Here is a 27216-nt window from a genome sequence, read left to right as displayed (position 1 = left end):
GTCATACGGTGTCTGGCACATCCATGGCCACGTTGTCATCTCGTGGTTTTAGGGGGGAGGACCGCATGCCCCTCTTGCCCCTGGCAGATGTACCTTTTTAAATAATAAAGGCCCCTGTTTGGTGGTACACCTGTGAACACATGCCAGCCCCGACCCGCCTGCCTATCATCCTCCATGCCCACTGGGCATCATCCACATGGTGGTAGTTGTCATTGATAGTAGGCAAACGCTTACCTGCCGGTCTCCCGTAGACATAGAGAATATGGTGCTATTTGGGATGCGTATACTATGTAGTGCACTACTTTTGACCAGAGCCGATAGGGAAGAGGGTGCCATTTGGAACGTCACCGTAGACTTTACTCCTCTCCTCTGTCTTCACTGTATGTCTCCCCACAGCTTCAGGCTGTGCTCAACTTGTCCTCAGAGTAGCAAATCCTGTTCAACCACATCCATCACTGAACTTTCATGCATGTTAGTACATTGAATCTGTTTCTGTTTTTTTTTTTAAATATATATATATACTTTAACTTTGACATTGCATGCGAGGGTGACCGAAGGATTTAGCCTAAAGGTTAAGGTAGATACACTCGGGAACTAGGCTCCCATTGGCTGAGTAGCATTGGGATAATTAGGGGTGTGGTATCCGGTATGTATTCGGAGATGTGGTTGTGCTCCGACAAGCCCTGACTCTGTTCCTGCCCATCCCAAGTCTGCTCACAGCCTAGTCTTTTGAACAGCAGGGCACTTTAATGGGCACGTTTAGATGGTACAGGAACGACTGCTTTCCCAGAACAGATGTTATAAATCATTTAGAGCTTACTGTGTTTCTCGTTAGGCTGAATAGAATATTCAGAGAAAGTAGCCGACTGTGTTATTTTTATTGCATTTGATAGTCTTGTAACTGTCCAGTGAAACTCACTTTAAAAAGTTAATATTCTGTTAATTCATACCCAAATAATGTTGTTGACTCATCCCTATACTTCTATTTGTTGCCAAAGCATAAATTATTGATAAAACACTTTAAACCCCCCCCCCCCCCACTCAAACTTGTATCTCCAACAGACCATTTAAAAAATGCTTGCTTTTTCCAGCGGTCTACTCGCATGAATATTTGTAATGACCCTTTTATAATGGTGCTTTAGGGGATGGCTGCCGTTTTTACGGGCTCCTAACCAATTGTGTTATTTTGTGTGTTTTCCTGTTTGTTGCTTCTTTTGTAGATAATATTTCTGCTGCCGTCTCTTATGACCGAAAGGAGCTTCTGGATATCAGAACTGCGATTACTGACCTCAAACTGGACTAAGATTTTTTTCTTTAATGAGTCGGACGCGAAGGGTTTACTGCTTTTCCCGGACCAGGCCCAAATTCCCGTCATTCACATGAAGAGGAGACTCCAATACAGGGGGTGCAGATCTGGGTTCCTTGTGTGAATTTGTTGGTGAGTGGGTAAACCCCTCTACCATCCGTCCTATTGGCCAACGTGCAATCATTGGAGAATAAACTGGATGAGCTCCGTTCGAGACTATCCTACCAATGAGAAATTAACTGTAATGTCTTATGTTTCATGAGTTGTGGCTGAAAGATGACACGGATAATCTACATCCAATCTACAGTTTTCTGTGCATCGGCAAGACAGAACAGCTACGTCTGGTAAGACAAAAGGGTGGCGGTCTGTGTCTATTTGTTAATAACAGCTGGTGCGCGATCTCTAATATTAACGACGTCTCAAGGTTTTGCTCGCCTGAGGTAGAGTACATCACGATAAGCTGTAGACCAAACTATTTGAAATTTCATCTATTTTTCATAGCGGTCTATTTACTACCACAAACCGATGCTGGCTCTAAGACCGCACTCAGAGCTGTATAAGGCCATCTAGAAAATGCTCATTCAGAAGTGGCACTCCTAGTGGCTGGGGACTTTAATGCAGGAAAACTTAAATACTTTTCACCTAATTTCTACCAGCATGTCACATGTGCAACCAGAAGAGGAAAAGAACCTAGGCCACCTTTACGCCACACACAGAGACGCATATAAAGCTTTCCCTCACCCTCCATTTGACGAATCTGACCATAATTCTATCTTCCTGATTCCTACTTTGAAGCAAAAACTAAAGCAGGAAGTACCAGTGACTCACTCAATACGGAAGTGGTCAGATGATGGAGATGCTGAGCTACAGGACTGTTCCTCTACCACAGACTGGAATATTTTTCGGGATTCATCCGATTACATTGAGGAGTACCACATCATTCACCAGCATCACCAATAAGTGCATCGATGATGTCGTCCCCACAGTGATGGTACATAAACACGTGTAAATATTTGTATGAACATAAGATTCAACAACTGAGACATAAACTGAACAAGTTCCACAGACATGTGACTAACAATGGAATAATGTGTCCCTGAACAAAGGGGGGGAAATCAAAATAAAAAAAGTCACTATCTGGTGTGGCCACCAGCTGAATTAAGTACTGCAGTGCATCTCATATACTGCACCAGATTTGTCAGTTCTTGCTGTGAGATGTTACCCCACTTTTCCACCAAGGCACCTGCAAGTTTCCAGACATATCTGTGGGGATGGCCCTAGCCCTCACCCTCCGATCCAACAGGTCCCAGACGTGCTCAATGGGAGTGAGATCCGGGCTCTTCGCTGGCCATGGCAGAACACTGACATTCCTGTCTTGCAGGAAATCATGCACAGAACGAGCAGTATGGTTGGTGGCATTGTCATGCTGGAGGACCATGTCAGGGTGAGCCTGCAGGAAGGGTACCACATGAGGGAGGAGGATGTCTTCCCTGTAATGCACAGCGTTGAGATTGCCTGCAATGACGAAAAGCTCAGTCCGATGATGCTGTGACACACCGCCCCAGACCATGACGGACCCTCCACCTCCAAATCGATTCCGCTCCAGAGTACAGGCCTTGGTGTAACGCTCATTCCTTTGACTATAAACGTAAATCCAACCATCACCCCGGTGAGACAAATCTGCGACTCGTCAGTGAAGAGCACTTTTTGCCAGTCCTGTCTGGTCCAGCGACGGTGGGTTTGTGCCAATAGGCGATGTTGTTGCCAGAGATGTCTGGTGAGGACCTGCCTTACAACAGGCCTACAAGCCCTCAGTCCAGCCTCTCTCAGCCTATTGCGGACAGTCTGAGCACTGATGGAGGGATTGTGCATTCCTGGCTTAACTCGGGCAGTTGTTGCCATCCTGTACCTGTCCCGCAGGTGTGATGTTCGGATGTACCAATCCTGTGCAGGTGTTACATGTGGTCTGCCACTGCGAAGATGATCAGGTGTCCGTCCTGTCTCCCTGTAGTGCTGTCTTAGGCGTCTCATAGTACAGATATTGCAATTTATTTCCCTGGCCACATCTGCAGTCCTCATGTTTTTCAGAGTCAGTAGAAAGGCCTCTTTAGTGTCCTAAGTTTTCATAACTGTGACCTTAATTGCCCACCGTCTAATCTGTTAGTGTCTTAACGACCGTTCCACAGGTGCATGTTCATTAATTGTTTATGGTTCATTGAACAAGCATGGGAAACAGTGTTTAAACACTTTACAATGAAGATCTGTGAAGTTATTTGGATTTTTTACGAATTATCTTTGAAAGACAGGGTCCTGAAAAAGGGATGTTTCTTTTACTGATTTTATATATCCCAACCAGAAGCCATGGATTACAGGTAACATCAGGACTGAGCTAAAGGCTAGAGCTGACGCTTTCAAGGAGCGGGACACTAATCCGGACGCTTATAAGAAATCCCGCTATGCTCTCGGACAAACCATCAAACCTGCAACGCAACAATACAGGACTAAGATCGAATCCTACTACACCGGCTCCGATGCTTGTCGAATGTGGCAGGGCTTGCAAACTATTACGCATTACAAAGGTAAGCCCAGCTGCGAGCTGCCCAGTGACACGAGCCTACCAGATGAGCTAAATGACTTCTATGGGGGTTTCGTGGCAAGCAACACTGAAGCATGAACCAGCTGTTCTGGAAGACTGTGTGATCATGCTCTCTGCAGCCGATGTGAGTAAGACATTCACAAGGCAGCAGGACCAGACGGATTACCAGGACGTGTACTCTGAGCATGCGCTGACCAACTGGCAGGTGTCTACACTGACACTTTCAACCTCTCCCTGATCCAGTCTGTAATGCCTACGTGTTTCAAGCAGAGCACCATAGTCCCTGTGCCCAAGAACACTAAGGTAACCTGCATAAATGTCTACCGACCCGTAGGACTCATATCTGGTAGACATGACGTGCTTTGAAAGGCTGTTCGTGGCTCACATCAACACCATCTCATAAACCTTAGACCCACTCCAATTTGCGTACCTCCCCAAAAGATCCGCAGATCACGCAATCTCTATTGTGCTCAACACTGCCCTTTCCCACCCGTCCAAAAGGAACACTTACGTGAGAATGCTGTTCATTGACTATAGCTCAGCATTCCACACCATAGTGCCCATGAAGCTCATCACTAAGCTAAGGACCCTGGGACTAAACCACTCCCTCTGCAACTGGATCCTGGACTTCCTAAAGGGCCGCCCCCAGGTGGTAAGGGTAGGCAACAACGCATCTGCCACGCTGATCCTCAACACAGGGGCCCCTTGTGCATGCTTAGTCCCCTTCCGTATTCCCTGTTCACCCATGACTGCATGGCCAAGCACGACTCCAACACCATCATTAAGTTTGTCGACGACACGACGGTGTTAGGCCTGATCACCGACAATGAGACAGCCTATAGGGAGGAGGTCAGAGACTTGGCAGTATGGTGCCAGGACAAAAACCTTCAACGTGAGCAAGACAAAGGAGCTGATGATGGACTACAGGAGAAGGCGGGCCGAACAGGCCCCCATTAACATCAATGGGACTGTAGTGGAGCGGTTCAAGAGCTTCAAATTCCTTGGTGTCCGCATCACCAACAAATGATCATGGTCCAAACACACCAAGACTGTCGTGAAGAGGGCACGACAACGCCTATTCCTGAGGAGATAAAATATTTGGCATGGGTCCTCAGATCCTCAAAAGGTTCTACAGCTGCGCCATCGAGAGTATCCTGACTGGTTGCGTCACTGCCTGGTATGGCACCTGCTCGGCATCCAACTGTAAGGCTCTACAGAGGGTAATGCGTAGGGCTGTGACGGTCATGAAATTGTCAGCTTGTTATTGTCATGCAAAAGGCTGTCGTACTCACTGTAACTGACCATCAATTAACATTAACATGTTTATCATCTCCATGCTCCACTCTACAAGCAGCATACAAGCCTCTGAAGCGCGCCTTTGGAACATTTAAGTTGAGTAAATAAATTGAATGTACACGCACAATGAGTGCATTATTTATTTTAGGCAGGTTTAAAGAAACATGAAAAAAATGTATTTCGGATTAGGCCAAGTCATATTTTGTTTTATCTGGCTATGTGCCATGCCTTAGGCTCTAAGTTTTGTTCATTTAGCAGACAAGATATGCTTATAAATACATTTTTATATTATGATTTTATAGTAAGAAGAATATAATTGAAATTAGCTGAAATAAAATGGATTGAATATTTTTCCCATTCCAGTGCGAGAGTGCGCACATATAAAGTGGCAATATTGAGCGTAGAAGTGATAATTTGAAACAGGTTCTATATGCTAGATTTTGAGTTATTTGACAACTTTAGTTGTGAATGATACAAACCATAGAATGCCTTAGAAATCAAAAGATATATGGGCTGCATGATGTGACTATAGGCTATTGCAGTGGCAATTTTAGCATGTAAATCTTGGTGGGGCAAAAAAATAAAAATCGATGCATGCCAGCAAAGCCACTAAACAATACATGAATTGCTCTATAACGGTGACACACTGTGCCCACAAACTGTTAGGGCCAACATAAATCTGTCCCAACACCAGAGTCCCAACACCTTACCACTGCTACAGTTCATTCAGCCTCATTTACTGCCTTTAAAAAAGTATAAAAAACATATGACTTGCTTCAACAAATGTGGTTTCTACTGACAATTGGAGATGTACAAACTATGGCATAAGGGAACGACGAGCAGATAAGAGGCAATCGTTGAAATGTACATCGACAGAATTCAGAACATGGGCCATTCTTAGTGTTCTCCCTGTACACCAAGTCAGAACCGTAGGATAAATGACGGGGCCATATAAGCAGACAATGAAAGCTCTTACAATATTTGATTATATTTCTCTAAAACAGGCTATAGGCTACGTGTGCACGTGTACCACCAAGTCAGAACACTAGGGGAAAAGGGACCAAATTATTAGCGTGAGGCACATGGGCTACTAACAGGTTACTACACAACATACACTTAGTATTACTTTCTTAGCTACAATATACATATCTCCCTGGCATATTACATAATTTATGCAGCAGCATACAAGACATTTTTGGACTCACTTTGTTGTGCTCACTTCCTTCCAAACCACTCATTGTTGAATTTGCGATTTCCAACTTGTTGTGTAATGTTTATGTCCAATGGCCGATGACCACGATACGTTTTATCTGTAATTTCTGTTTTTTTTTTATCTTCGTATGAGAATGTTTGAAAAGGATTTGCCAGTAGATTGTTGACTTGATTCATGATGACTGCTAGCTAAGATTTTTTTGAAAGTATGATGTTGACATGATCAGTCCAATCAAAGCTGCTGTACACACAATGTCATTTTATCTGTGGCCAATGACCTTGAGCCTTCTTGGATGGGCACCTCTATTGTAATTCTATGTCAATTCCCGAAGGGCTCGAGTTCTCGGTCTCCCCTTAGACTTCGCGGTGATGTAGTTTCCCTATGAGTGATAGAACACACACATTTTTTCTTCTGGCTTGCCCCACCACAGAAAGCACTGAGCTGGGCTAAAACACCTGCATTCTAGAGCTGCCTTACTTTAGGAAACAAAAGAGACCATGTTTGTATGTGGCTTTAACTTAATTATATATATAATTCAAACTGATATGTGAAACATTAATACCAAAATAACATGCAAAACAGGTAATTCCCCACCCCCCCAAAAAATTACTGGGCTATTGATGATTGGAAAAGAAAGATTGGGCTCTGTTCCTTGCCTCAGGCTGCACACGCTGTTCTCTCATCAAGTGATCATATTTTCACCCATTGACTGTTCTCAATTGAATGTAATCTTTACTAATATGTATAATTTAGTTTAGATTTAGAATGGTCCATTTATCAAGTAGGACCAAGCCCAAATCCCCATCAAGACATAAGACATGTCATCTGTTAACACTGGAATAGCGAATGGAGGCCACTTTCCTGCGGGTACGTTTTTCTCTCATGTTGGGTAGGCTTCGCCGATTATTTTGTTGTGCCACAGGTGATATTCCGCCCTAACTGTGTATGCCATGGGCTCTCCAACCCTGTTCCTTTAGCTACCCAGTGCTTCACTTGGGAAACCCAGTGAAATCTGTTCGGGAACATCGATAGTAACATGTTTTCACAACGCTACATATTTCATCAACTGTTGACAGCCCCTCTCTCTGCGAGCTGGAGAAAGGAATGAAGGGGAGAGGGGAAACACGGTGAGAGTTGCTGTAGCTAAAAGTAATGTCAGTCTATTAATTATGGGAAAAAAGCCCTATTACTAGGCTATTCAAAATCTACAACAAATTCGCAAATTGTATGTGAAATCTGATTTTGTTTAATTTGGTCTAGACAAATTATGTACCAAAGATCTTAAATCAGTATTTAATTTTTTTTTCTACCATGTGTAATATACTGTTGGCTATGTTACAACGGCACAATCATTATTTTAATAGTTTTTTTTTTTTCGGGCTCATGTATAGGCTTATGCATAAGCTCTAATATGCGTATGGGTGTTTTGAATGAATCATCCACTTAGAAATCGCTGTCCATTTCGTTGTTAGCCCACAACGACCATGCTTTCCACTCTGTTTCAACCTATTGTTGAGCTTCTTTCTTCAAATTGATCAATCACCGTGTGTTGAGTTTTAAAAGCACATACTGTTTTGATAAGTGTTTGTGATTTTCCATTGTATTTGCATTGATGCATTGTTGTCAGTGGCTAGAGGGGACAATAGAGCCCTGAGTACCAGAGTGTGTTAAAGGAGATTACCATGACTCAACAGTCATGTAGAATCTTACTGCGTTCATGACTGCCAGGTTGGCGGCAATATGGTCTCCTAAACAGCCCCAGTAGTGCGTACGGACCAGTACATCACTGGGGCAAAGCTTCCTGCCACCCAGGACTTCTATACCAGGCGGTGTCAGAAAGGCCTTAAAACTTGTCAAGAGTTCAGCCATCCAAGTCATAGACTGTTTTCTCTGCTACTGGGCTGCAAGTCTAGGTCCAAAAGGCTCCTTAACAGCTTCTACCCCCAAGCCATAAAACTGATGAACAATTAATCAAATGCCTACCTGGACTATTTGCATTGACCCCCTTTTTTACGATGTTGCTATGCGCTGTTTATGATCTATGCATAGTTATTTTACTTCTACCTACATGTACATTTGACCTCGACTAACCCGTACCCCCGCACATTGACTTGGTACTAGAACCCCCTGTATATAGCCTTGTTATTATTTTGTTACTTTTTTAACTTTTACTTTTATTTAGCATTTTCTTACTCTGCATTGTTGGTTAAGGACTTGTAAGTAAGCATTTCACTGTAAGGTCTACACCAGTTGTAATCGGCGCATGTGACAAATAACATTTGATTTATAAGCCAACACCAGTCTGTTGGGTACACCCACACCTTTCTAACACAAAGCATGTTTTTGACATACAATTTGGAAGGAAAACTATTTCACTCATATTGTAATTAATTATAGGTCATATTTCATAGAAATCTGGAAACACTGGACAGTTACTTTCACGTCTACTTCTGTAAATGTCAATTTGTGTTTAACACCCCCAAACATGTTATTTCTTATCTTAGCACGACATGTTCTCACCGCTTTCTCTCGTCCCCTTTCTCATTCTTTTTCCTCTTGTTCTCGCTTTTCCTATCTTCTCACTCCCATTTCTCTCTCTGCCCTTCTCTTGTCCTCCATTTCTCTGCAGTTCAAGCCAGCCCAGCACACCCATGGTCCAGCAGGCAGCTGATGGAAGATCCGGTTCCCAACGTGCCCACCATGGTCTCCAGGCTGCCCAAGTTTGGCTCACGCCCCGCGGCTGTGGCTTGCACGGCCCCACTGACCAATGGGACCCACCACCAACCCATCTCCAGCACCACTGGCAAAGGGTTACCCACTGCCACCACCAGGCAGAACGGGACAATGCGGATGCCACCCTCCTTCTCTCTGAAGGGGAAAGGAGGAGAAGCTGTGGGGGTGGGGGAGGAGGGCGGAACTGGAGCTGGGCATCACCTCCGACAACTGCAGCGCTCGCCAGCGGCGGTACGGGAGATTAAAAAGCCGTCCACCATGCCTGCCACGGCTAAGATACGGGGGTGTGCTTCTTTGGTATCCTCCACCAGCCCTAGAACTATACCCTCCAAAACTGGGCCTCACAGGGCCATCCCCAAACAGGCTTTGTCTGGACAGAGTCTCTGCAATGGCAAAGCTGGCCTCAACGGCCAGGCGGGTGGTGATGGACGGTTTGGGTCTGGGAATAGCTCCCTCAGGCAGGTCCAGAGCTGTGGTTCCCCCCACAGCAACCTGACCAGCAGCCTGTCCCACTCCCAGTCCAGCGACAGCCTGGAGACCGCCTCGGAGGAGAACATGGTGCGCTCCCGGAGCCTCACCCACGTCAAGAGGATCCCCTCCCCTACCCAGCCACCCATCATCCGCTCCTACTCCTTCAACAGGGCCTCAGAGCTGGCCAAGGAGCTGCCCAGGCCTCTAGCCAAGTCCCGACTGGTCAAGACATCTCCCCTGGCCAGACCGACACCTGTGCTGAGTAGTAGTGCGGGGAGAGGGAACGGCCTACACCTCAGTAAGGGTGGACATGGACTAGCACCAGGCAGGGCTGTGGTGGGAACTGCTAGCTGCATCTTGCCCCCCACCACACTGAGGAATTCCTTACTACCCAGTTCAGCCTCCTGCAACACCAGGACCTCGGCCCTCAGCTACAGGCTCACACGGCCCTCCCTCATCAAGCAGCCTCGCCCAATCTTGGCCACCTCCACCGAGAAGGTCCAGGGCAACACAGAGGAAAGCGAGGGGAGGAAGAACTCGGTGGAGACGCCCCCTGTCACCCCAGACCCATCCAGCAACACTGACAGCCCAGGGAGCACCCCAGAGTGCCTAACGGAAGGCCTGCAAGAGGAGACTGCGCCCCCCAGCGGGGTGCGTCCCCTGGGGGAAGGCCTGGAGGACATGTCCCTCTCCTCCACCTCCTCCCTGGAGCGCAATGATACCAGCGAGGAGTACATGGACGACTTTGACAACCTGGGGAACGGAGGAGACGGCATTCTGCTGCTCCCTGCCCGTGATGGAGAGCTCGACCAATCGCACTCTGTCTTGGCAGATGATGACAACGTAGACGTCATCCACCGTCACGGTGGCACCTCGATGGCGGGCCTAAACAGCTTCCTGTCTGACAGTGTAGACTGGGCCGGAATGGGACTCACTGGTAAGATTTCATATGAATCCAAATAATTGACTTTAAAGTCCAAGGGATGGTTTCCCAGACACAGATTAGAGCTAGTCCTGGACTAGAAAACACTGTCAATGGAGAACATCCATCGACGATGCGATTTAATCCAGGACTAGGCTTTATCTGTGTCTGGGAAATGGGCCCGAAATGACATAGAATACTAACCAAAACAAATGAACCAGATCTCCCTCAGTGATTAGGTAGCAGGTGAGTAAAACCTCTTCTTTCTCCTCTCTGTTATAGGGGGTAGAGGGGGCTTAGGGGCGTTGTCTCGGCGTGCTAGTCACGCCCTGTCCGGGGGTGCAGACTACCCGCTCGGCTCTTCCCTCGACCTGTCTCCCTCAGACTCAGGCTCGGGGGGGGACCTACATGTGGGACGAGGAGGGTCTGGAGCCCTTGGGGACCACCACACAGCCCTGTGGGAGCTACAACTCAGACCTCAACAGCATGGTAAGTCTGGATAGAATACAATGTATTCAACATTTCTAGTGAGTTGACCACAAAGAATGTAATTCTATGGAATTGACAGCTCTCAAAAGAATGGATTAAGATTTAATTCGTCATTGGAATGGTAGGCGTCGCTCTTCAGTAGTACTTTGGTTAGTAACGTGTAGGGGGGGTGGGGTTGGGTTAAAAGTGGAAGTCAAATTTCGGTTTGACCTTGTGTGCAATAGACCAATAAAGTGATTTTCATCTCCACTGAATGTGTGTTGGAAAACGAGTAGGATATCTGTTTCTGTTTTACTGATTGCCTAATCCCCGCTGGCTGTCCTAATGTGTTTAACCTTTGCCCAATTAACTTTTACTTTAATTTACACACCTTTTTTTCATAGTCAGCGTTTCACTTTCCCCGTTGATGGCAAGTACTTCCATTCTGTGCAATTTCCTGGGTGATTTGTATTCTAGAGGGGCAAGGGTTGTCCTGCTGGCTTTGACCTAAATGAGCTCACTGCCGGGCACTGTTTCTGTGTGGGTACTCTGCCCACGGTATCACTGTCCCCAATCTGACGTCAATACTCAGGACATTGAGCTACAAGACAGGTCTTCAATGGTGCTGCTATATCTCAAATCAAATGTATTTATATAGCCCTTTGTACATCAGCTGATATCTCAAAGTGCTGTACAGAAACCCAGCCTGAAACCCCAAACAGCAAGCAATGCATGTGAAAGAAGCACGGTGGCTAGGAAAAACTCCCTAGGAAAAACTCCCTAGAAAGGCCAAAAACCTAGGAAGAAACCTAGAGAGGAACCAGGCTATGAGGGGTGGCCAGTCCTCTTCTGGCTGTGCAGGGTGGATATTATAACAGAACTCTGCCCAGTGTACTGTATGCAGTCAGGGCTTTTGCCTTGCGCTGTACCACTCTGCTCCTGTACAACACAGCTACGTAGTTGTCTGTTTTCCTCTAATCTGATTTGAATGCTTTTAAAATACACCCTTCCTTCCTTCCTCGCTAGTCACTGATCTGAAAGTGATCGCATGGTCTCCAGCCTATTGCTTTCACCAATCTCAGCGTGTCAGATCAGTCATTACTGAAGGAAGGAGTCAGGGCCTTGTTCTGCCTCCCGAATGTAAGAACCCAATTTCCTGGATTCCAGCCAAGGAATCAGTTCGATGATCTTTCCTTGAGGGAACTCATTGGCTGTTGCCCCATGTGATTTCCTTGCTGTTTCACAGCAGCCTATCACTTGGCCAGAGAGAAGGACGCAGCCCCAGGACCAGAGGGAAGCGGAAGGATGACAGTGTAGTTATTACTGTATGACGTGGCCTACAGGAGCAGCTTATTACCCTTCTCCTCTCATCAATGACAGAGGCACTCCTTTTTATATGGAGAAAATATGGGGACAAAAAGTACATTTAATGATGTCATTCTGTATTCCTGGAGGCTCATAATAAGTCAGTGACTCAGACAGTGGGTGTTCCATCTCTGAAACCACCCAAGTATAGGACACAAAGCACTTCTCTGAAAAGTGCTGAATCATCTCTCCCTGGTTACGGCAGTGTTGGAAGACAAGCTCCAATACACATTGCAGCTCTCATTTTCAGGCATTTGTTTTAGCTTGGTCACGCAAAAGACCTGGATTTGCTCCTTTTGCTTTTGTTTCTTTGTTGGAAATGAACTCCTTACGGGTCAGAACCTCTAAAATCTGTTTTGGGGTCTTAGTTCACAGCTTTTTGCCTATTTCCTTTTTCTCTATACTGTGTTTTTTCAGCACAGCTAATCCGTCTCTTACTGTGGGTTAGGCTGTATTTAGTCTGATAATGTGGGGATTTTCCAGGAAGCGCACCTTTGGACTGCACAGACATATTAATATGACGTTGTCCATAGTTGTAATCATTTGAGTCAAGGAGTTGTGTGACCCATATAATCTAAAAACATTAGCCTATAATCATCTCATGGATTGGGATCTCATAATCTTTTCATATCTGACCGCAGCTAATAATCAGAGCCATAAACACACTGGTGCAAATCGTTTGGTAGCTTACGTTTTAAAGTGGTACTTGAGCGACCTCTACAGGAGACTAAGTACTGCAACGGTTGCACTCTGAACAGTAGGCTTTTACATTATGCTGTCTCTGTGCAGTGCAGAAGAATCAAGCTAGAGGGTAGCATTGATCAGCAAGTGTATCCACACACAGTAGGCTATTACTGTTAGTAAATGTGTCGGGAAGATGAGCGACGTTATTAGTTTATTTATTGGAAATGCTGTACTGAACTCGACACCGGAGGCAGTGGTTGAAAGCTCTGAAACTTAATTCAGAGAATTAAACAGAAATAAATCCAATATAGGAGATTCCTTCAATATTCAGGAACGTCAAGTGGAGTTAATTTCCCTGCGGTCTGAACTTGAACGGTCAAGGATAGTTTTCCACCAAAGGTGTCACCACCCTAAAAGGCGCTGCATAGTCAATCCGATGTCTGCGGTGGCCGTAGAGTATTTACTGCGATACGCCCTCTGCAGAAGTCAAGGCATTTATACTTCTTGCACTTCGCAGAGCTGTTGTCAAGGAAGTGAGTTTGTGCTTATACTGGACCTCCCGCCCCCACCTACCATCAACCAATCGTGTCAATGTGGAAATATACAGTGCCCTCTGCGTTGTTACAACATTTGGGCGCCGCACGGTCATGCGGTACGGAGCACAATTTTGGCCTCTGCCTGCCTCCAACCACATTTACAGAAACAGACTTCGAAGACAGCAGTGAGCTCATTATAGAGAAATTGAGGGAATGAAGAAGAGAGCGATTGCGATGGGGAGAGGCAGCGAACAAGAGTGTGTTAGAGACGCAGGGGAGACTGGGAAAGAGGGAGTGAACACAAGTGAGCGAGGGAGGAGGGCGATGGGGTGAGAGTGAATAAGAGAGTGAGTGGTGAGAGAAAGGAGAGACTGTGTGTGAGAGATGGAGAAGAGAGTGAGGGACTGTAGAGATGTGGGATGCTAGCTAACAGGCAGGCAGGCAGATAGGCAGCCCGTCCCCCTGGTGAGTGTTGGAGCCGCAGGACTCTTGCTGTCGGGGAGAGGTGCTAATGCACTAACACAGAACCACACCAACGCTGCCCAGCTCTAAAACTGTTGTCTGCAGCTCCCCGTCACGCTGAGGGAATTGCCTTCCTGACGGAAATTAAATGCATTATGAATATCTGCGGGGGTATGATTAAAGTCAAATAACTTTAATTTGGTCTGTGATTGTGACATGATCAGGCCCCGCTCCCTCAACGGTTTCTTCAGATTAGCTTTGAAAAATGAAGGCTTCCTGTGCTACTCTCTTTTTTAAAGAGGACTGAGAAAGCAGTGCTGCTTCACGAGGGACTGAGAGAGAGGAGTGTGTGGGACTGCGTGTTAGTTAGAGCACCGGCCCGGAGGCGTGACTAATTCAGCCGGAGCTATTTGATTGCCTCCCTCGCTCCAGCAGACAGTGCAGGAAGCCTGCTGTCATAATACAGTGACTGCCCTTTTTAAATAACTTTGAACCATGCTGCCTTATGTGAGAGCAAGGCTGAGGTATTTGATGAGATTTTTCATTATTACAACGGTGTGGCAAAGGCTATCCATCCAACATCATTCACACGACCATCTGCTGGCCAATGGTGATTTTGACGCACACACACACACACACGGTCTTGTATAACTAACCTTGTGGGGACACAATTCAGTCCCCTTCAAAATCCTATTTTCCCTAACCTTAACCCTAGCTCCTAAACCTAATTCTGACACAACTTCTAACCTTATCCCTAAACCCCCCTAGATATAGTATTTTACCTTGTGGGGACAAAACTCAAACAAAAATGTCCCCAGTTGGTAAAAAAAAAAGTTCACTATTCTTGTGGGGACTCAAAAGTATAGTCACACACACACACACACACACACACACGGAGGCCGGAGGACTGGATGCTCATTCACTTCAGGAGCCAGTGGAGTGTTAAGACCGGGAAGTGACAGTGTGCTGGGCTCCTGGAACTAATGTCCCCATGCTGGCGTCAGGCCCCTCTCCTGCTGTCCCTATTCGCGTGGGAATGTCCGTTATGCTCAGGCATCACATCAACCCTCATTTTGAGCAGCTACGTCAGCCCTGCTAAGCCTGGCCATCCTGTCTGCCTGCGCTCGTCTCACAGAAGGACATGCCACATCTTGCTTTACTTGCCCGAAAGGTATCGGCTTAATGTTTCAGTGCACAAGGCTGTGATGCTCCATTTACGTGGGTGTGTTACAGTAGATTAATTGGGACATATAGGATACGGATTCACAGCTCAAATCCGGCAGCAACATGTCGGTATGCGTTGAAAGCCAATTTTAGATGTTGACAATGACGTCGCATGATCACAACACTAGACACCCTAAATGCTTATCGGAGATGACAACTATTGATTTGGCTCTTTTGGTCTTGTTGCCAGAAGGTCTTCTTGCCATGTATGTCGCTAGCGGAAGATGCAGAGCGTGTTAGTACAAGGGTGCTGTAAATAAACCGGTGTGCAGACAGGCCACCGGGTGGCAGTGTTGGTCCAAGCTGGATGTGACGGCTGGTGAAGGTCTATAGACCTGAAGACCCGGTTAGGCATGAAGGGCCGTCACCATCACCCTCATTCATGCTTCTTCTCACAGCTCAGACCCCCCACCCTCTCTCTCTCGCGCTCTCTCGCTCTCTTTCTGTCTTTCACACACACACCACTTCGCTCCTCCATAATCATCCCCACTGCTAGAGCAGAGGATATGCAGGCGGAGCACATTATGGCCAGAAGAACGAGTGTGCCTGGGGAGAACCTTTGTTGTTCCTCTGCATTGCTTCACACTATCTGGAGTTCCTTGGACTTTTTTTGTTGTATCAATCTGAATAAATAAAGCCACGAAGTTGGATGGTATTACCAATGCTCGCAAATGCTTCTGAGGAAAACTAACTGAAAATATGATCACAAATGTGTTTCCTCTGCAGTATACTCCTGTATTTCAACAGCAACTGTAGCCAGAGTCATATTCATCTGCCCTTGAGGTTTTGTAAAAGACTACAGACCACATCTAGTAAAGGATACCAAGCACAGTAGCAGCAGACAGTTGTTTTTGATCCATCCAAGGTCAGAAACCTGTTCTCAAGCCCCCAAATATTTCCCTCTTCTTGCAGTGTGCTGATGCCCCAGATCCTCTCTTCCTCCAACTCGCTCTCTCTCTCTCGCCCCCCCCAACTCTCGCTCGCCCCCCCCCAACTCTCGCCCCAACTCTCGCTCGCCCGCCCCATTCCTTCCAGATCATCACAGATATTCTCTCGTCAAAGCTTCTCCGGTGTATTTGCAACCCACCGCCTCCTCCATGCGGGCTTTAAAAGCATACGCAGGATTTACTCACTGTGCGAGTGTAGCGCCGATTTTTAATCACGCCCGCGATGGGCCTGACCTTCTTCCTCCACTTTACTGATGCTGCTTGACAATTTCATTACCCTTCAACGCTCTCTCTCCCTCCTAAGCTCCCTCTCCCACACTGACTGTCACACCGCACACTGATTCGCTAAGCGGCAGATCTCGTCTCCTTTAGTGCGGTCGGCCTATAGTAGGGTCTGGGTTAGGCTTGAATGGACTAGGATGGCCCATACAAAATTCTGCAAACTGTTTTTTTAAAAACATTTTTATAATATGGAATGTTTGGCGCAAACATTGAGGAAGGTTCTCTTAACTGGATTGGTCTCCTCCTCTTATTATCCACCCTGAGACGGCAGCCCAGAGCCAGGATGGACGGGTGAGGGAAAAAGTTCTGACTGGTGCTGAGTGGCTGTCCGTGTCGCAGATCTCCGTATATTAGCGATTGTGCCACAAACATGGCCCGGGTCAGCATCGTGTGTAGCCTCCAGAGACGTCATTGTAGTGAGAGAGAACCCCAATGCCTCTGAAAAGGGCCCAGATGAGTCAATGATGTTGACAGCGCCAACGCCGCTCTGTAGGACTCTCCTTTTTTTTTCTGCATCCTCTTGCAGTTCAATTTGCCTCCACACTATAGCCCATCGGACTAAAACAGAACAACTCCGTCACCAAAAGAAAGGTTCGCTCAGCCTCGAGGTTACATTGCTCATTAAGTTGTCACTTTGTCTCATGCGTGGCGCACGACCAGGAGAGGTAATCTGAATGTTAATGTGACGACTCCACCAGACATCAATCCTCAAAGTGGACTCTCTTCTCTCGTCTTCTTCCTCTCCCTCTTGCGCTCTCTCTCGCATCACAAAAGAAGGCTTTGTGTAGTCTTGTGTTCTCGCTGTATTTCCTGCCTATTTAGAAACTGTCACGCCATTGTCAAGGTGACCGTCCAGAAATATTGATGAGGGAGAAGTGTGCTCTCTCCCTCAGTCCAGTAACCATATTTAAGGCTGTTGTGTGTGTGTGTGTGTGTGTGTCCCAGAATAGTGTCACATTTTGAGGGTGGTTTCAATCCGACAGCTGTGTCCACAAATATTGATGAGAGAGAAGAAGCGTGTGCTTTCCCTCGAACAGTCCAGTACGTGTGCATTGGTAACCTAATGTAGAAGGCATAAAAGAAATGCCTGAGTTTATTTCTTTCAGGTCCTGATGATAGACTTGGGAGGTATACTGTATACCCGCTTATTTAGAAATGCCGACAGTATAATTTTCAATACCGTCCCCAAAAAATCCATTATTTATTAGTTTTTATATACAGTACCAGTCAAAATGTATTTCCTTTAACTGTTGAAAGCGAGGAAGGAATGAAGCAACAATAGAGGTATGCTAATAACGTTAGAGGAAATATTATGAAAGGTGTATATACAGTACCAGTCGAAAGTTTGGACACCAATTCATTCAAGGGTTTTTCTTTATTGTTACTTTTTTCTACTTTGTAGAATGATAGTGAATACATCAAAACTATGAAATAACACATGGGATCATGTACAGTAGTAACCAGAAAAGTGTTAAACAAATAGCCACCCTTTGCCTTGATGACAGCTTTGTATACACTTGGCATTCTCTCAACCAGCTTCATGAGGAGTTCCCACATATGCTGAGCACTTGTTGGCTGCTTTTCCTTCACTCTGTGGTCCAACTCATGCCAAACCATCTCAATTGGGTTGAGGTCGGGTGATTGTGGAGGCCAGGTCATCTGATGCTGCACTCCATCACTCTCCTCCTTGGTCAAATAGCCTTACACAGCCTGGTGGTGTGTTGGGTCATTGTCCTGTTGAAAAACAAATGATAGTCCCACTAAGCCAGATGGTATGGTGTATTGCATCAGAATGCTGTGGTAGCCATGCTGGTTAAGTGTGTCTTGAATTCTAAATAAATCAGTGACGGTGTCACCAGCAAAGCACCCCAACTCCATCACACCTCCTCCTCCATGCTTCACGGTGGGAACCACACATGCGGAGATCATCCGTTCACCTACTCTGCATCTCACAAAGACATAGCGGTTGGAATCTAACATCTGAAATTTGGACTCATCAGATCAAAGGACAGATTTCCACTGGTCGAATGTCCATTGCTCGTCTTTCTCTTCTTATTGGTGTTCTTTTAGTAGTGGTTTCTTTGCAGTAATTTGACCATGAAGGCCTGATTTCATGCAGTCTCTGAACTGTTGATGTGGTTGTTACTTGAACTGGGCTGCAAACTGAGGCTGGTAACTCTAATGAACTTATCCTCTGCAGCAGAGGTAACTCTGGGTTTTCCTTTCCTGTGGCGGACCTCATGAGAGCCAGTTTCATCATAGCGCTTGATGGTTTTTGCGACTGCTCTTGAAGAAACTTTCAAAGTTCTTGTAATTTTCCAGATTGACTGACCTTCATGTCTTGAAGTAATGGTGGACTGTCATTTCTCTTTGCTGTTGGTAATACCGTGCACCCTGGGATCGTACAGAAACAGTATGAAAGTCTAGATACCGCCCACCCCAACTGGTGAGAAGAAAAAAAAATATGCCCAGTTCAACCAATCCAGTAAATTAAAATGGAGTGTCGCCTTGTTAACGTCCAAAAGTGGAAGTCGTGTCACAGGCTCTTTCTATTTCCCCCTGAAAACCGGATGCATCCAGTTGTTGCAGACTCAGCTGAGGGTGCTTTGTTGGTGCATGAGTGTGTGTGACTCCCAACAGTTGGGTCAGATTTTGAGGGTGGTTTCACTCTGACAGCTGTGTTCATCAAGTGAAACATGAAAGCAGCTTTTCACAGGCTGCTGGTAAATTAAGTCCAGATTGAGGAGGCATGAAATAGATTTAAACTTGCTTTGGACTTCAACTCCCATCAGCATCTGTGGTGCAATGCCCCTGTGATTTTTTTCCTGGCTGGGCAGCTATATAACAAGTGGAGTGGCACAAAATGAGATTGGGAAGAGATAAACCTTACTGAAAAAACTGGCAAACAGTTGAGGCAAATCTTTGGCCAATTTGTGTATTTTCACATACAAATTAGCGACTTGTGAACTTCTGGGAAACTTGTGTCAATTTCTATTGTTTGCTTCAAGTTAGCTGCAAACTCATTATGTATGCAAATTAGATCAGGTTTCAAGTTACTTTGTATTTTAACATTGAAATGAATCTACATGAACCAAATCGCAACTTTAAATGAACTTGCTTCTCACAGAGAACTGAACTAAATATACTAAACAACATGCATTCGATGTCTAAACAGATACAAATTAAACCCAATACAACTGGAAATCAGCATGCTAATGAAGAAAAGAGTAAAGACTGAATATTTTTCCAAATAACATTTACATGAGAGAAATGTGAACACATTGGTGATGTTTTTAATGGAGCAACTACAGAATTGACATGAGCTAAGTTATGACTGAGCAATAGCTTTCAACCAATGAATGAACAAAATGTAACTAATAAAACAAAATCAAACCCAGTTCAAAACTATTGCCTTTTTGAGTGAACTTGCAGATGGTGGCTCTGTTGAAATCCTTAGTCCTAAGTTTGTTCAGTGGATGGACTGAAACAATCAGAACACACAGAAACATTGGTATACTGAAAACAATTACTAAAAGCCTTTTCTTTTTTGGCATCTTAAAAGGTAGGTTCCGCAGCTAAAGGGTGGGTTTTGCTTGGAAAAACGGGGTCAGCTGTTACAAAGTTGTCTTGATGTTGCTACTGTATGCTTCTTACTGAAACTGGCATTCGATATTTTTCAGCAAGTAAATGTTTCTGCCTTGTGTAAATGCTATATAAACAATGTAGCTCGCATAAACTGGGACCAAGGTCTACTAAATCTACTTTTTTTTTATGTGTGGCCAACCGTTCCTAGAGAGCCGACAGTATATACGATTTTTTTCTCCGGCCATGCCTCAACACAATTGATTCAAACAAATCAACTAATTGTCTTTAATCTAGACTGGGGACTTCAATCTAGCCAGTTGTGTGCTAGTTGTCTCTCTTCCTGACAGGTGTATAAGGCTTGGGTTGAAGAAAAGTAACAGACTTGAGTTATGTTTAATATGGCAATTCATATTACATGAGCCACAGGTTTGACAAAATTGAAATAGATTGTTGAGAGAATTGTTTGCCCAAAAAAGCCTCTGGCAAACTGTTTGCCACTAATGGCAATATAATTCACAGATTAACTCCTGGCAACATTTTGTGGCATTTTGTTTGCAGCAAAATTGCCACGAACTTTGCTGCATCAAATACATTTTTGTAAGTGAATGAGTGACCAAAAATGTAGGTGTTTCTTTCTTGTTTTTTTGTTGTTGAGCACAAATGGCCCCCCCCAAAAAAAGATCTCTACCTCCTGTGTCCTCTGGGAAAACCTAGATGGAGTGACCATCTTTGGCCGGACTCGTCTATGTCAGGACTTAGACAAGGTTGGGTCAGGTTTTGACTGTATGTACTATATAGTCCAGCATAGTATTGGTTAAATTCCATCCACTTTACTTATCGATTTAGTAGAAAAGTTTAGAAATTTATGTGGAGAAAATAAGCAAGCTCGTATTTGCATTCTCATAGAAGTGCCGCGGTATGAAAGAGAAGGCCTCGGTTACAAGGTTTTCACAGATTGCATGTGTGGAGCTCTGCCATTGTACTCTGCCCGCCGGTTTGAAAAGCCACTCCATCGTGAGGTTAAAAATTAACCCTGCAATATGAAAATGTTTTTTAAAAATCCCACGACACACAGAGAGGAAAGTAGTGCAGTCTGAAAACAGATAAAAGATGCAAACCATTGAAGTGGAAATAACAAGGCTACTCTAAACCAGGCCTTAGACTTCTTTTGAATAGGATGCTGTAATGAAAACATGGGAGGGGGAATCAGGCCTTGTAGAAGTGGTATAAAGTAGAGGCATCTGATGTTGTCCTCCAATGTTAGCGAGGTCAGTGCAATGCTCAGTGTGCCAGCCCAGCTGTCTTGGGTCCTTTTGAAGAAGGACCGTTGAGGACGGAAAAAGCAGAACTGGAAAGGACAGGATCCAGAACAAAGAACCCACGCCACATAGTGTAGGCTTATCTGGCCATCCGACTTGAAGAACCAGAATTGGGTGCAGTGGAGTTAAATGAAAGTGGGGGGGCTTTCAAGATCAATTTCTAGATCGGTTTTATGCGTACACGCGTGAGGTCTTGAAGGGACAGCACCCAATTATCATTCAGAGCTCAAACTCGGGTGAACCTTTTGTACTTAGAATTTTTGTCCTCAATTTCGTGATATCCAATTGGTAGTTAGACTTTCCCATTGCTGAAACTCCCCTACGGACTTGGGAGAGGCGAAGATCGATAGCCATGCATCCTCCTAAACACGACCCTGCCAAGCCGCACTGCTTCTTGACACACTGCTCGCATAACCCGGAGGAAACGCTATCCAGCTGGCAACCGAAGTCAGCTTGCAGGCACACGGCCCTCCACAAGGAGTCTCTAGAGCGCGATGGGACAAGGAAATCCCGACGGGCCAAACCCTCCCCTAACCCGGACTATGGGTATAAAGAGCCAGTGTTTGGCTGTGGCAGGGCTTATTTATTTAATTTTTATTTAACAAGGCCAAGTCTATTAAGAACAAATTCTTATTTACAATGACGGCCAATCCTGGCTTAACCCGGACGACGCTTGGCCAATTGTGCGCCGCCCTATGGGACTCCCGTTCACGGCCGGCTGTGACACACAGTGGGATCGAACCTGGGTCTGTACTGACTCCTCAAGCACTATGATGCCTTAAAATACTGCGCCACTGAGGCCCATAGAAAAAGATTTTAAAGTGCAGCCACATTTATGTTGAGTTGCTTTCGGTGCATTTCCACTTAGAATTTACCCCACTATTTTACGTAAAAGGCTCAGACTTTTCTGTTTCCATGTTCGTAGGCCGGCACCCATGTCTCACTGGGCCATGGCTCCAACGGACCTGCAACATGGGGCCAAGGCGAGGCCGCTGGGGCTTTTTGGGAGCGTTTACATAATGGCTAAGTGTGAACACACTCGACGGTTAACACCTCACAAAGCAACTGTTTTGATTATGTAGAGGTTGTTGATTCTGCCCTTCGCAAGTCCTCCCTGTAAGGCCTTTATGGAAACACAATTTCTCTAGTATAACATCGGATGTATACGCTAGTGAAACTGGTGTTGGTCGAAAAGCGGCAATGGAGAGAGTTCAGTGAGATGCCCCTAATTCCAGGCAGTTCCACATAGAGGCTGAGTGTCTGTCTGTAAGCTATGATGACAAGTGAGCAAGCCGACAGCGACAAGGCTGCTTAGGGGATCTGAGATCGCTAAAAATGTAGCTAACGTAAGACCTTGGCCATTGATCTCTCCTCGGAGCGCCTGTTTTTTTTTATTTTTGTTCTTTTTTTTTCTTGCAGGAGATTAGGCTGTAATGTCATGCTATGGATGGATGGGCGCGTACCATGGGGAAATGTCATTTCCCCAGGAGCGCTGTGCTGTGACTAAGCCCACTCTAAGCGAAGGCAGGGGGCCAGAGCAAAAGGGGAATGGGCCTGAAGATAACGATACTCGATATGGAGATAGACAGATTCTCTTACGGCCAAGGATTGGTTGTTTCACTTTTTTTTTTTCTCCAGCAGATCTATTGTAGTTTTGCATAAAACAAGTAACCATTTTCAACCTGTGTCTTGAGGGGTCATTAAGACATTAAATGTTTTACCCCATACATTATCGAACAAGCTCCTCGGGAGCTGTCATTTTTTTTTGAGCAATAGGTTACCATGCAATTTTGTCTTTCAATCTCATTCTTCAAGTAATATTTCCCTTGAGGGAGATGAACAGCCCTTTCAAAATCGTTTCCATCTCTGCTTCTGTTGTAAAAATGAGGCTTCAAACTGACTAATCTCGCTGTCTCTCTCGCTCTCTAATGCTAGGACATACTCAACAACCTTGACAACCTAGAGTCTGGGTGTGACCTGGACGACGATGACCTCATGCTGGACGATGACCTCCCTGAGGATGGCTCCTTGCACGGTGGTGAGTGTGGTTTTTGTCTAGACACGGGTCTCAGCGCAGTTTTGTCGTTTTCCCTTTAATGATCAAGATTAGGTTTGGTGGAGAGTAAAGCTCATCCTAGTGCTGTGCCGACGGGCAACTTAGTTCTAACGGGAGAGAGTGTGGGGGAAAAGGGGCCTGAACAAGGAGAGCGCTGTTCTGTCAGAAAGACTGCACCTCACAAGCTCAGCATCATGTGTTGAAGCATATAGTTACAGTTAGCATAAGGCCATGTCAATCTGCCCAAGGTGCCCTCCCTCCTGTTTGTCCATAGTTGGAGTAAGGAGGTCATAACCCTGATAACTGGGGAGGGGTCCTATAACAGCTTCCTTCTGAGGCACGAAACCTGTATGCAAAAGGGAAGGCCTTAGCTTTCTACACTCTCTTGACAGGAAAAACGTCAAAGGCACTTTCACTCTTCGCCTCGTAGCTTTTTCATCCTGGTCAAGCCTCTTCTGCCGTATCCGAGTACACACAGCCAGACTAGGGAGTTGAAGTTTTCAAAGCAACAAATTCACGCTCTCTCAGGTTATTTCTTTCAAGGTTTTTATTTTTTTTTTTTTAATTCTGTGTTTTGAACCTTAATCGTGGGTGGAAGAAGAATGCATATTTTCAGAGAACCCAGACACAACAGATGCTTAAGGAATGCAGAGAGGGCTGTTTTCGTAGTTGCCTCAGTACTAACCATCTATCTATCTCTGGTAGCAGCATGTCAAGCTTGGGAGGATCAATTTGTTCTCTACCGCAGTCTCTCTCTTGCCGTGTTTTCATCCCACTCAGATTTGCTTGGGAAGCTGTGCTGAGAGACTGTTCTGGGGTGGTAAAAGAAAATCGGATCATTTCCATAAGGCTTCACTTTTAAGTGTTCTGTTGTTTGCAGAGTTATAGTTAGCCTCTTTGTGTTAGTGAGACACCTCCAGATAGATGAGCAGATACTGAGTCTCAGGCATCAGATTTTGTAATGGGCTCTTAGTTCAGATAGCTTTCTCGGCCCTGCTCTCGACTGCTCCCAGCAATCTGAAAACACTAGTTATATAGTACGTACATTAGTACCTTTATGTTTATTTGTTTTTTATACTTTATAACCCCTTTTTCTCCCCAATTTTGTGATATCCAATTGGTAGTTAGTCTTGTCCCGTTACTGTAACTCCCGTATGGACTCAGGAGAGGCGAAGGTCGAGAGCCAAATGTCCTCTGAAACACGGCCCTGCCAAGCCACACTGCTTCTTGACACACTGCTCGCTTAACCCGGAAGCCAGCCGCCCCAATGTGTCGGAGGAAACATCTTACAGCTGTGGACCGAAGTCCGCGTGCACTGCGCCCGGGCCCACCACAGGAGTCGCTAGAGCACGATGGGACAAGGACATCCCAGCCGGCCAAACCCTCCCCTAACTCGGACGATGCTGGGCCAATTGTGCACCGCCTCATGGGTCTCCCGGTTGCGGCTGGCTGTGACACAGCCCGGGATCAAACCCGGATCTGTAGTGACTCCTCTAGCACTGTGATGCAGTGCCTTAGACCACTGCACCACTCGGGAGGCCCTTAGTACTTTGAGCATGGGGAGGAACTGAGGAAGAAATGATGGCATAATTCCTTTAGTGTGTGTGGCTTGGAGATTGTGTGTGCGTACACACTTGTTTCTGTGTGTGTGTGTGTCTCTGTGTATGCCAATGTGTGAGTGTGCTTACAGGTGTAGGATCTTAATTTGAGCCAGTTTTCTACAGCAGGAAAATAATCCTGCAGCAACAGGAAATGTGTATTTTTACATGGATTATAATTAATGGACATTTTTGAAGGGGTTGAGAAACCTTTTCGTAAGGGAAAATCAAGTCTGAAATTTCAAAGTGGAGATTAAACTTAAAAAAAAAAAAAAAATTTAATTATACTTTTTTTTAAACCTCAAATACACGACAAGTTGTAGTAGTTCTCGTGTATGGTCCTCATTTTGACTCCATGACTTTGTCTCTGTGGTCTTGTCTCCTGTTGTAGATACTGATGGGATGTCCCATCTGGCCCTGTGGAGGAGACGGCAGCTCTGTTGGACTGTAGACGACCGACTCCACAACGACAACATGTGAGCTGCTGGGGGCTTTCAGTTACATTTCTTTGTCACACACATCCTGACCGTCTCTGCCTTTTGCCCTCTGGTATTGAGAGTCGGCCTGGGAATTTCCAGGGTCCTCACAATTCGATATTGTCATGATACTTATGCGCTATGTGTTGCGATTCCATATACAGCACGATTTCTATATGTACTGTGATTTGGTACTGTGTTTTTATTGAGATTCGATGTTCCAAACATATTGCTCCTCTGCTGCAGAGGGACAAGAGAAAGCCATGCGGAAATTATTTTGGGTGGTAAAAGTGCTCAAAACATGTTGGAGTACTAGCTATAGAATGATAAATACCAGTTTTGACACAGGTACACACCGACTAGTGCTAGCTAACGTTAACATCCAAGACAAAATAAAAAGGCAAAAATCACAATACTCTACTGTATACCATTTTTTTTCCCCCCTACCATCCCCAATTGAGAGACCTACGTCAATGGTTTATGTGTGCACTGCTGATGTGGGAGACAGCCACTCGTCCCCTGGTAACCGGGTAACATGTCTCGTCCTCCTACCTGCCCCGCACCTGTCCCAGGCTTCCTCCTGTGAGCACTCCGATTCACCCCCGTATCATGTGCAGTGACTAGCTCGCTCTCGCTCTTTGCCCGTCTCTCTCTATTTGTCTGTCTTTGTCCCTCAACCTCTCCAGTAGTGACTGTGTGTTCCAGACCTATGATGGGTACCAGAGTCAGGGCACAGGCTTGGCAGCCCCTCACCAGGCTGTGGAGCTGGATGAGCTGACACTGAAACACATGGCAGAGGACTGCTGCTCTGTGAAGGCCCAGCTAGAACACCTGAAACTACTGCTGCAGGTCAGTCACACACACACCATAACTCTGCTTCTGCTCCACTCATTCTGTGTAGATAGAACACACACTACACGATGGACAATACACTTGAAAGCAAGCAATCACACTATTTCCATGAATTGTTAGCATTCAAACACACTTACTCAGTGATTATACTATTCTGGCTATTTGTGTCTGTACTAGAGGTGACTCACACTGAGATCTACACTATATCAGCAAAAGTATGTGGACACCCCTTCAAATTAGTGGATTTGCATATTTCAGCCACACCCGGTGCTGACAGGTGTATAAAATCGAGCCAAAGTTTGGTGGAGGAAGAATAATGGTCTGGGGCTGTTTTTCATGGTTGGGGCTAGGCCCCTTAGTTCCAGTGAAGGGAAATCTTAACGCTACACCATACAATGACATTCTAGACGATTCTGTGCTTCCAACTTTGTGGCAACAGTTTGGGGAAGGCCCTCTCCTGTTTCGGCATGACAATGCCCCCGTGCAACAAGCCCGGTCCATACAGAAATGGTTTGTTGAGATCAGTGTGGAAGAACTTGACTGGCCTGCACAGAGCCCTGACCTCAACTCCATCGAACACCTTTAGGATGAATTGGAACTCCAACTGCGAGCCAGGCCTAATCGCCCAACATCAGTGCCCGACCTCACTAATGCTCTTGTGGCTGAATGGAAGCAAGTCCCTGCAGAAATGTTCCCACATCTAGTGGAAAGCCTTCCCAGAAGAGTGGAGGCTGTTATAGCAGCAAAGGGGGGACCAACTCCATATTAATGCCCATGATTTTGAAATAAGATGTTTGACGAGCAGGTGTCCACATACTTTTGGTC

At 45.6% G+C, this 27216-nt stretch overlaps 1 protein-coding gene across 6 annotated transcripts in view; it reads left to right on the top strand.

Annotated features, from left to right (window-relative positions):
- The window catches only part of LOC106589366 (serine-rich coiled-coil domain-containing protein 2), a 90291-nt gene that overhangs the window by 24226 nt on the left and 38849 nt on the right, over nt 1–27216 (top strand). For 3 of the 6 annotated variants that reach the window (XM_014179245.2, XM_014179247.2, XM_014179246.2), the window contains exons 1-5: nt 10271–10552; nt 10820–11026; nt 23345–23447; nt 25455–25539; nt 26226–26388. In XM_014179245.2, coding sequence (XP_014034720.2) covers nt 10946–11026; nt 23345–23447; nt 25455–25539; nt 26226–26388 — 432 coding nt within the window. In that variant the 5' untranslated portion in view covers nt 10271–10552; nt 10820–10945. Of the gene's footprint in view, nt 1–9040; nt 10553–10819; nt 11027–23344; nt 23448–25454; nt 25540–26225; nt 26389–27216 lie in introns of those variants that run through there. The other 3 variants (XR_006762586.1, XR_006762585.1, XM_045710270.1) reach the window with 3 other exon arrangements.

This window comes from Salmo salar, chromosome ssa28 (genome assembly GCF_905237065.1).
Source record: "Salmo salar chromosome ssa28, Ssal_v3.1, whole genome shotgun sequence".
Lineage (NCBI taxonomy): Eukaryota > Metazoa > Chordata > Actinopteri > Salmoniformes > Salmonidae > Salmo > Salmo salar.
The sequence above is the reverse complement of the archived record's forward strand: the minus strand, read 5'-3'. Positions and strand labels throughout refer to the sequence as shown.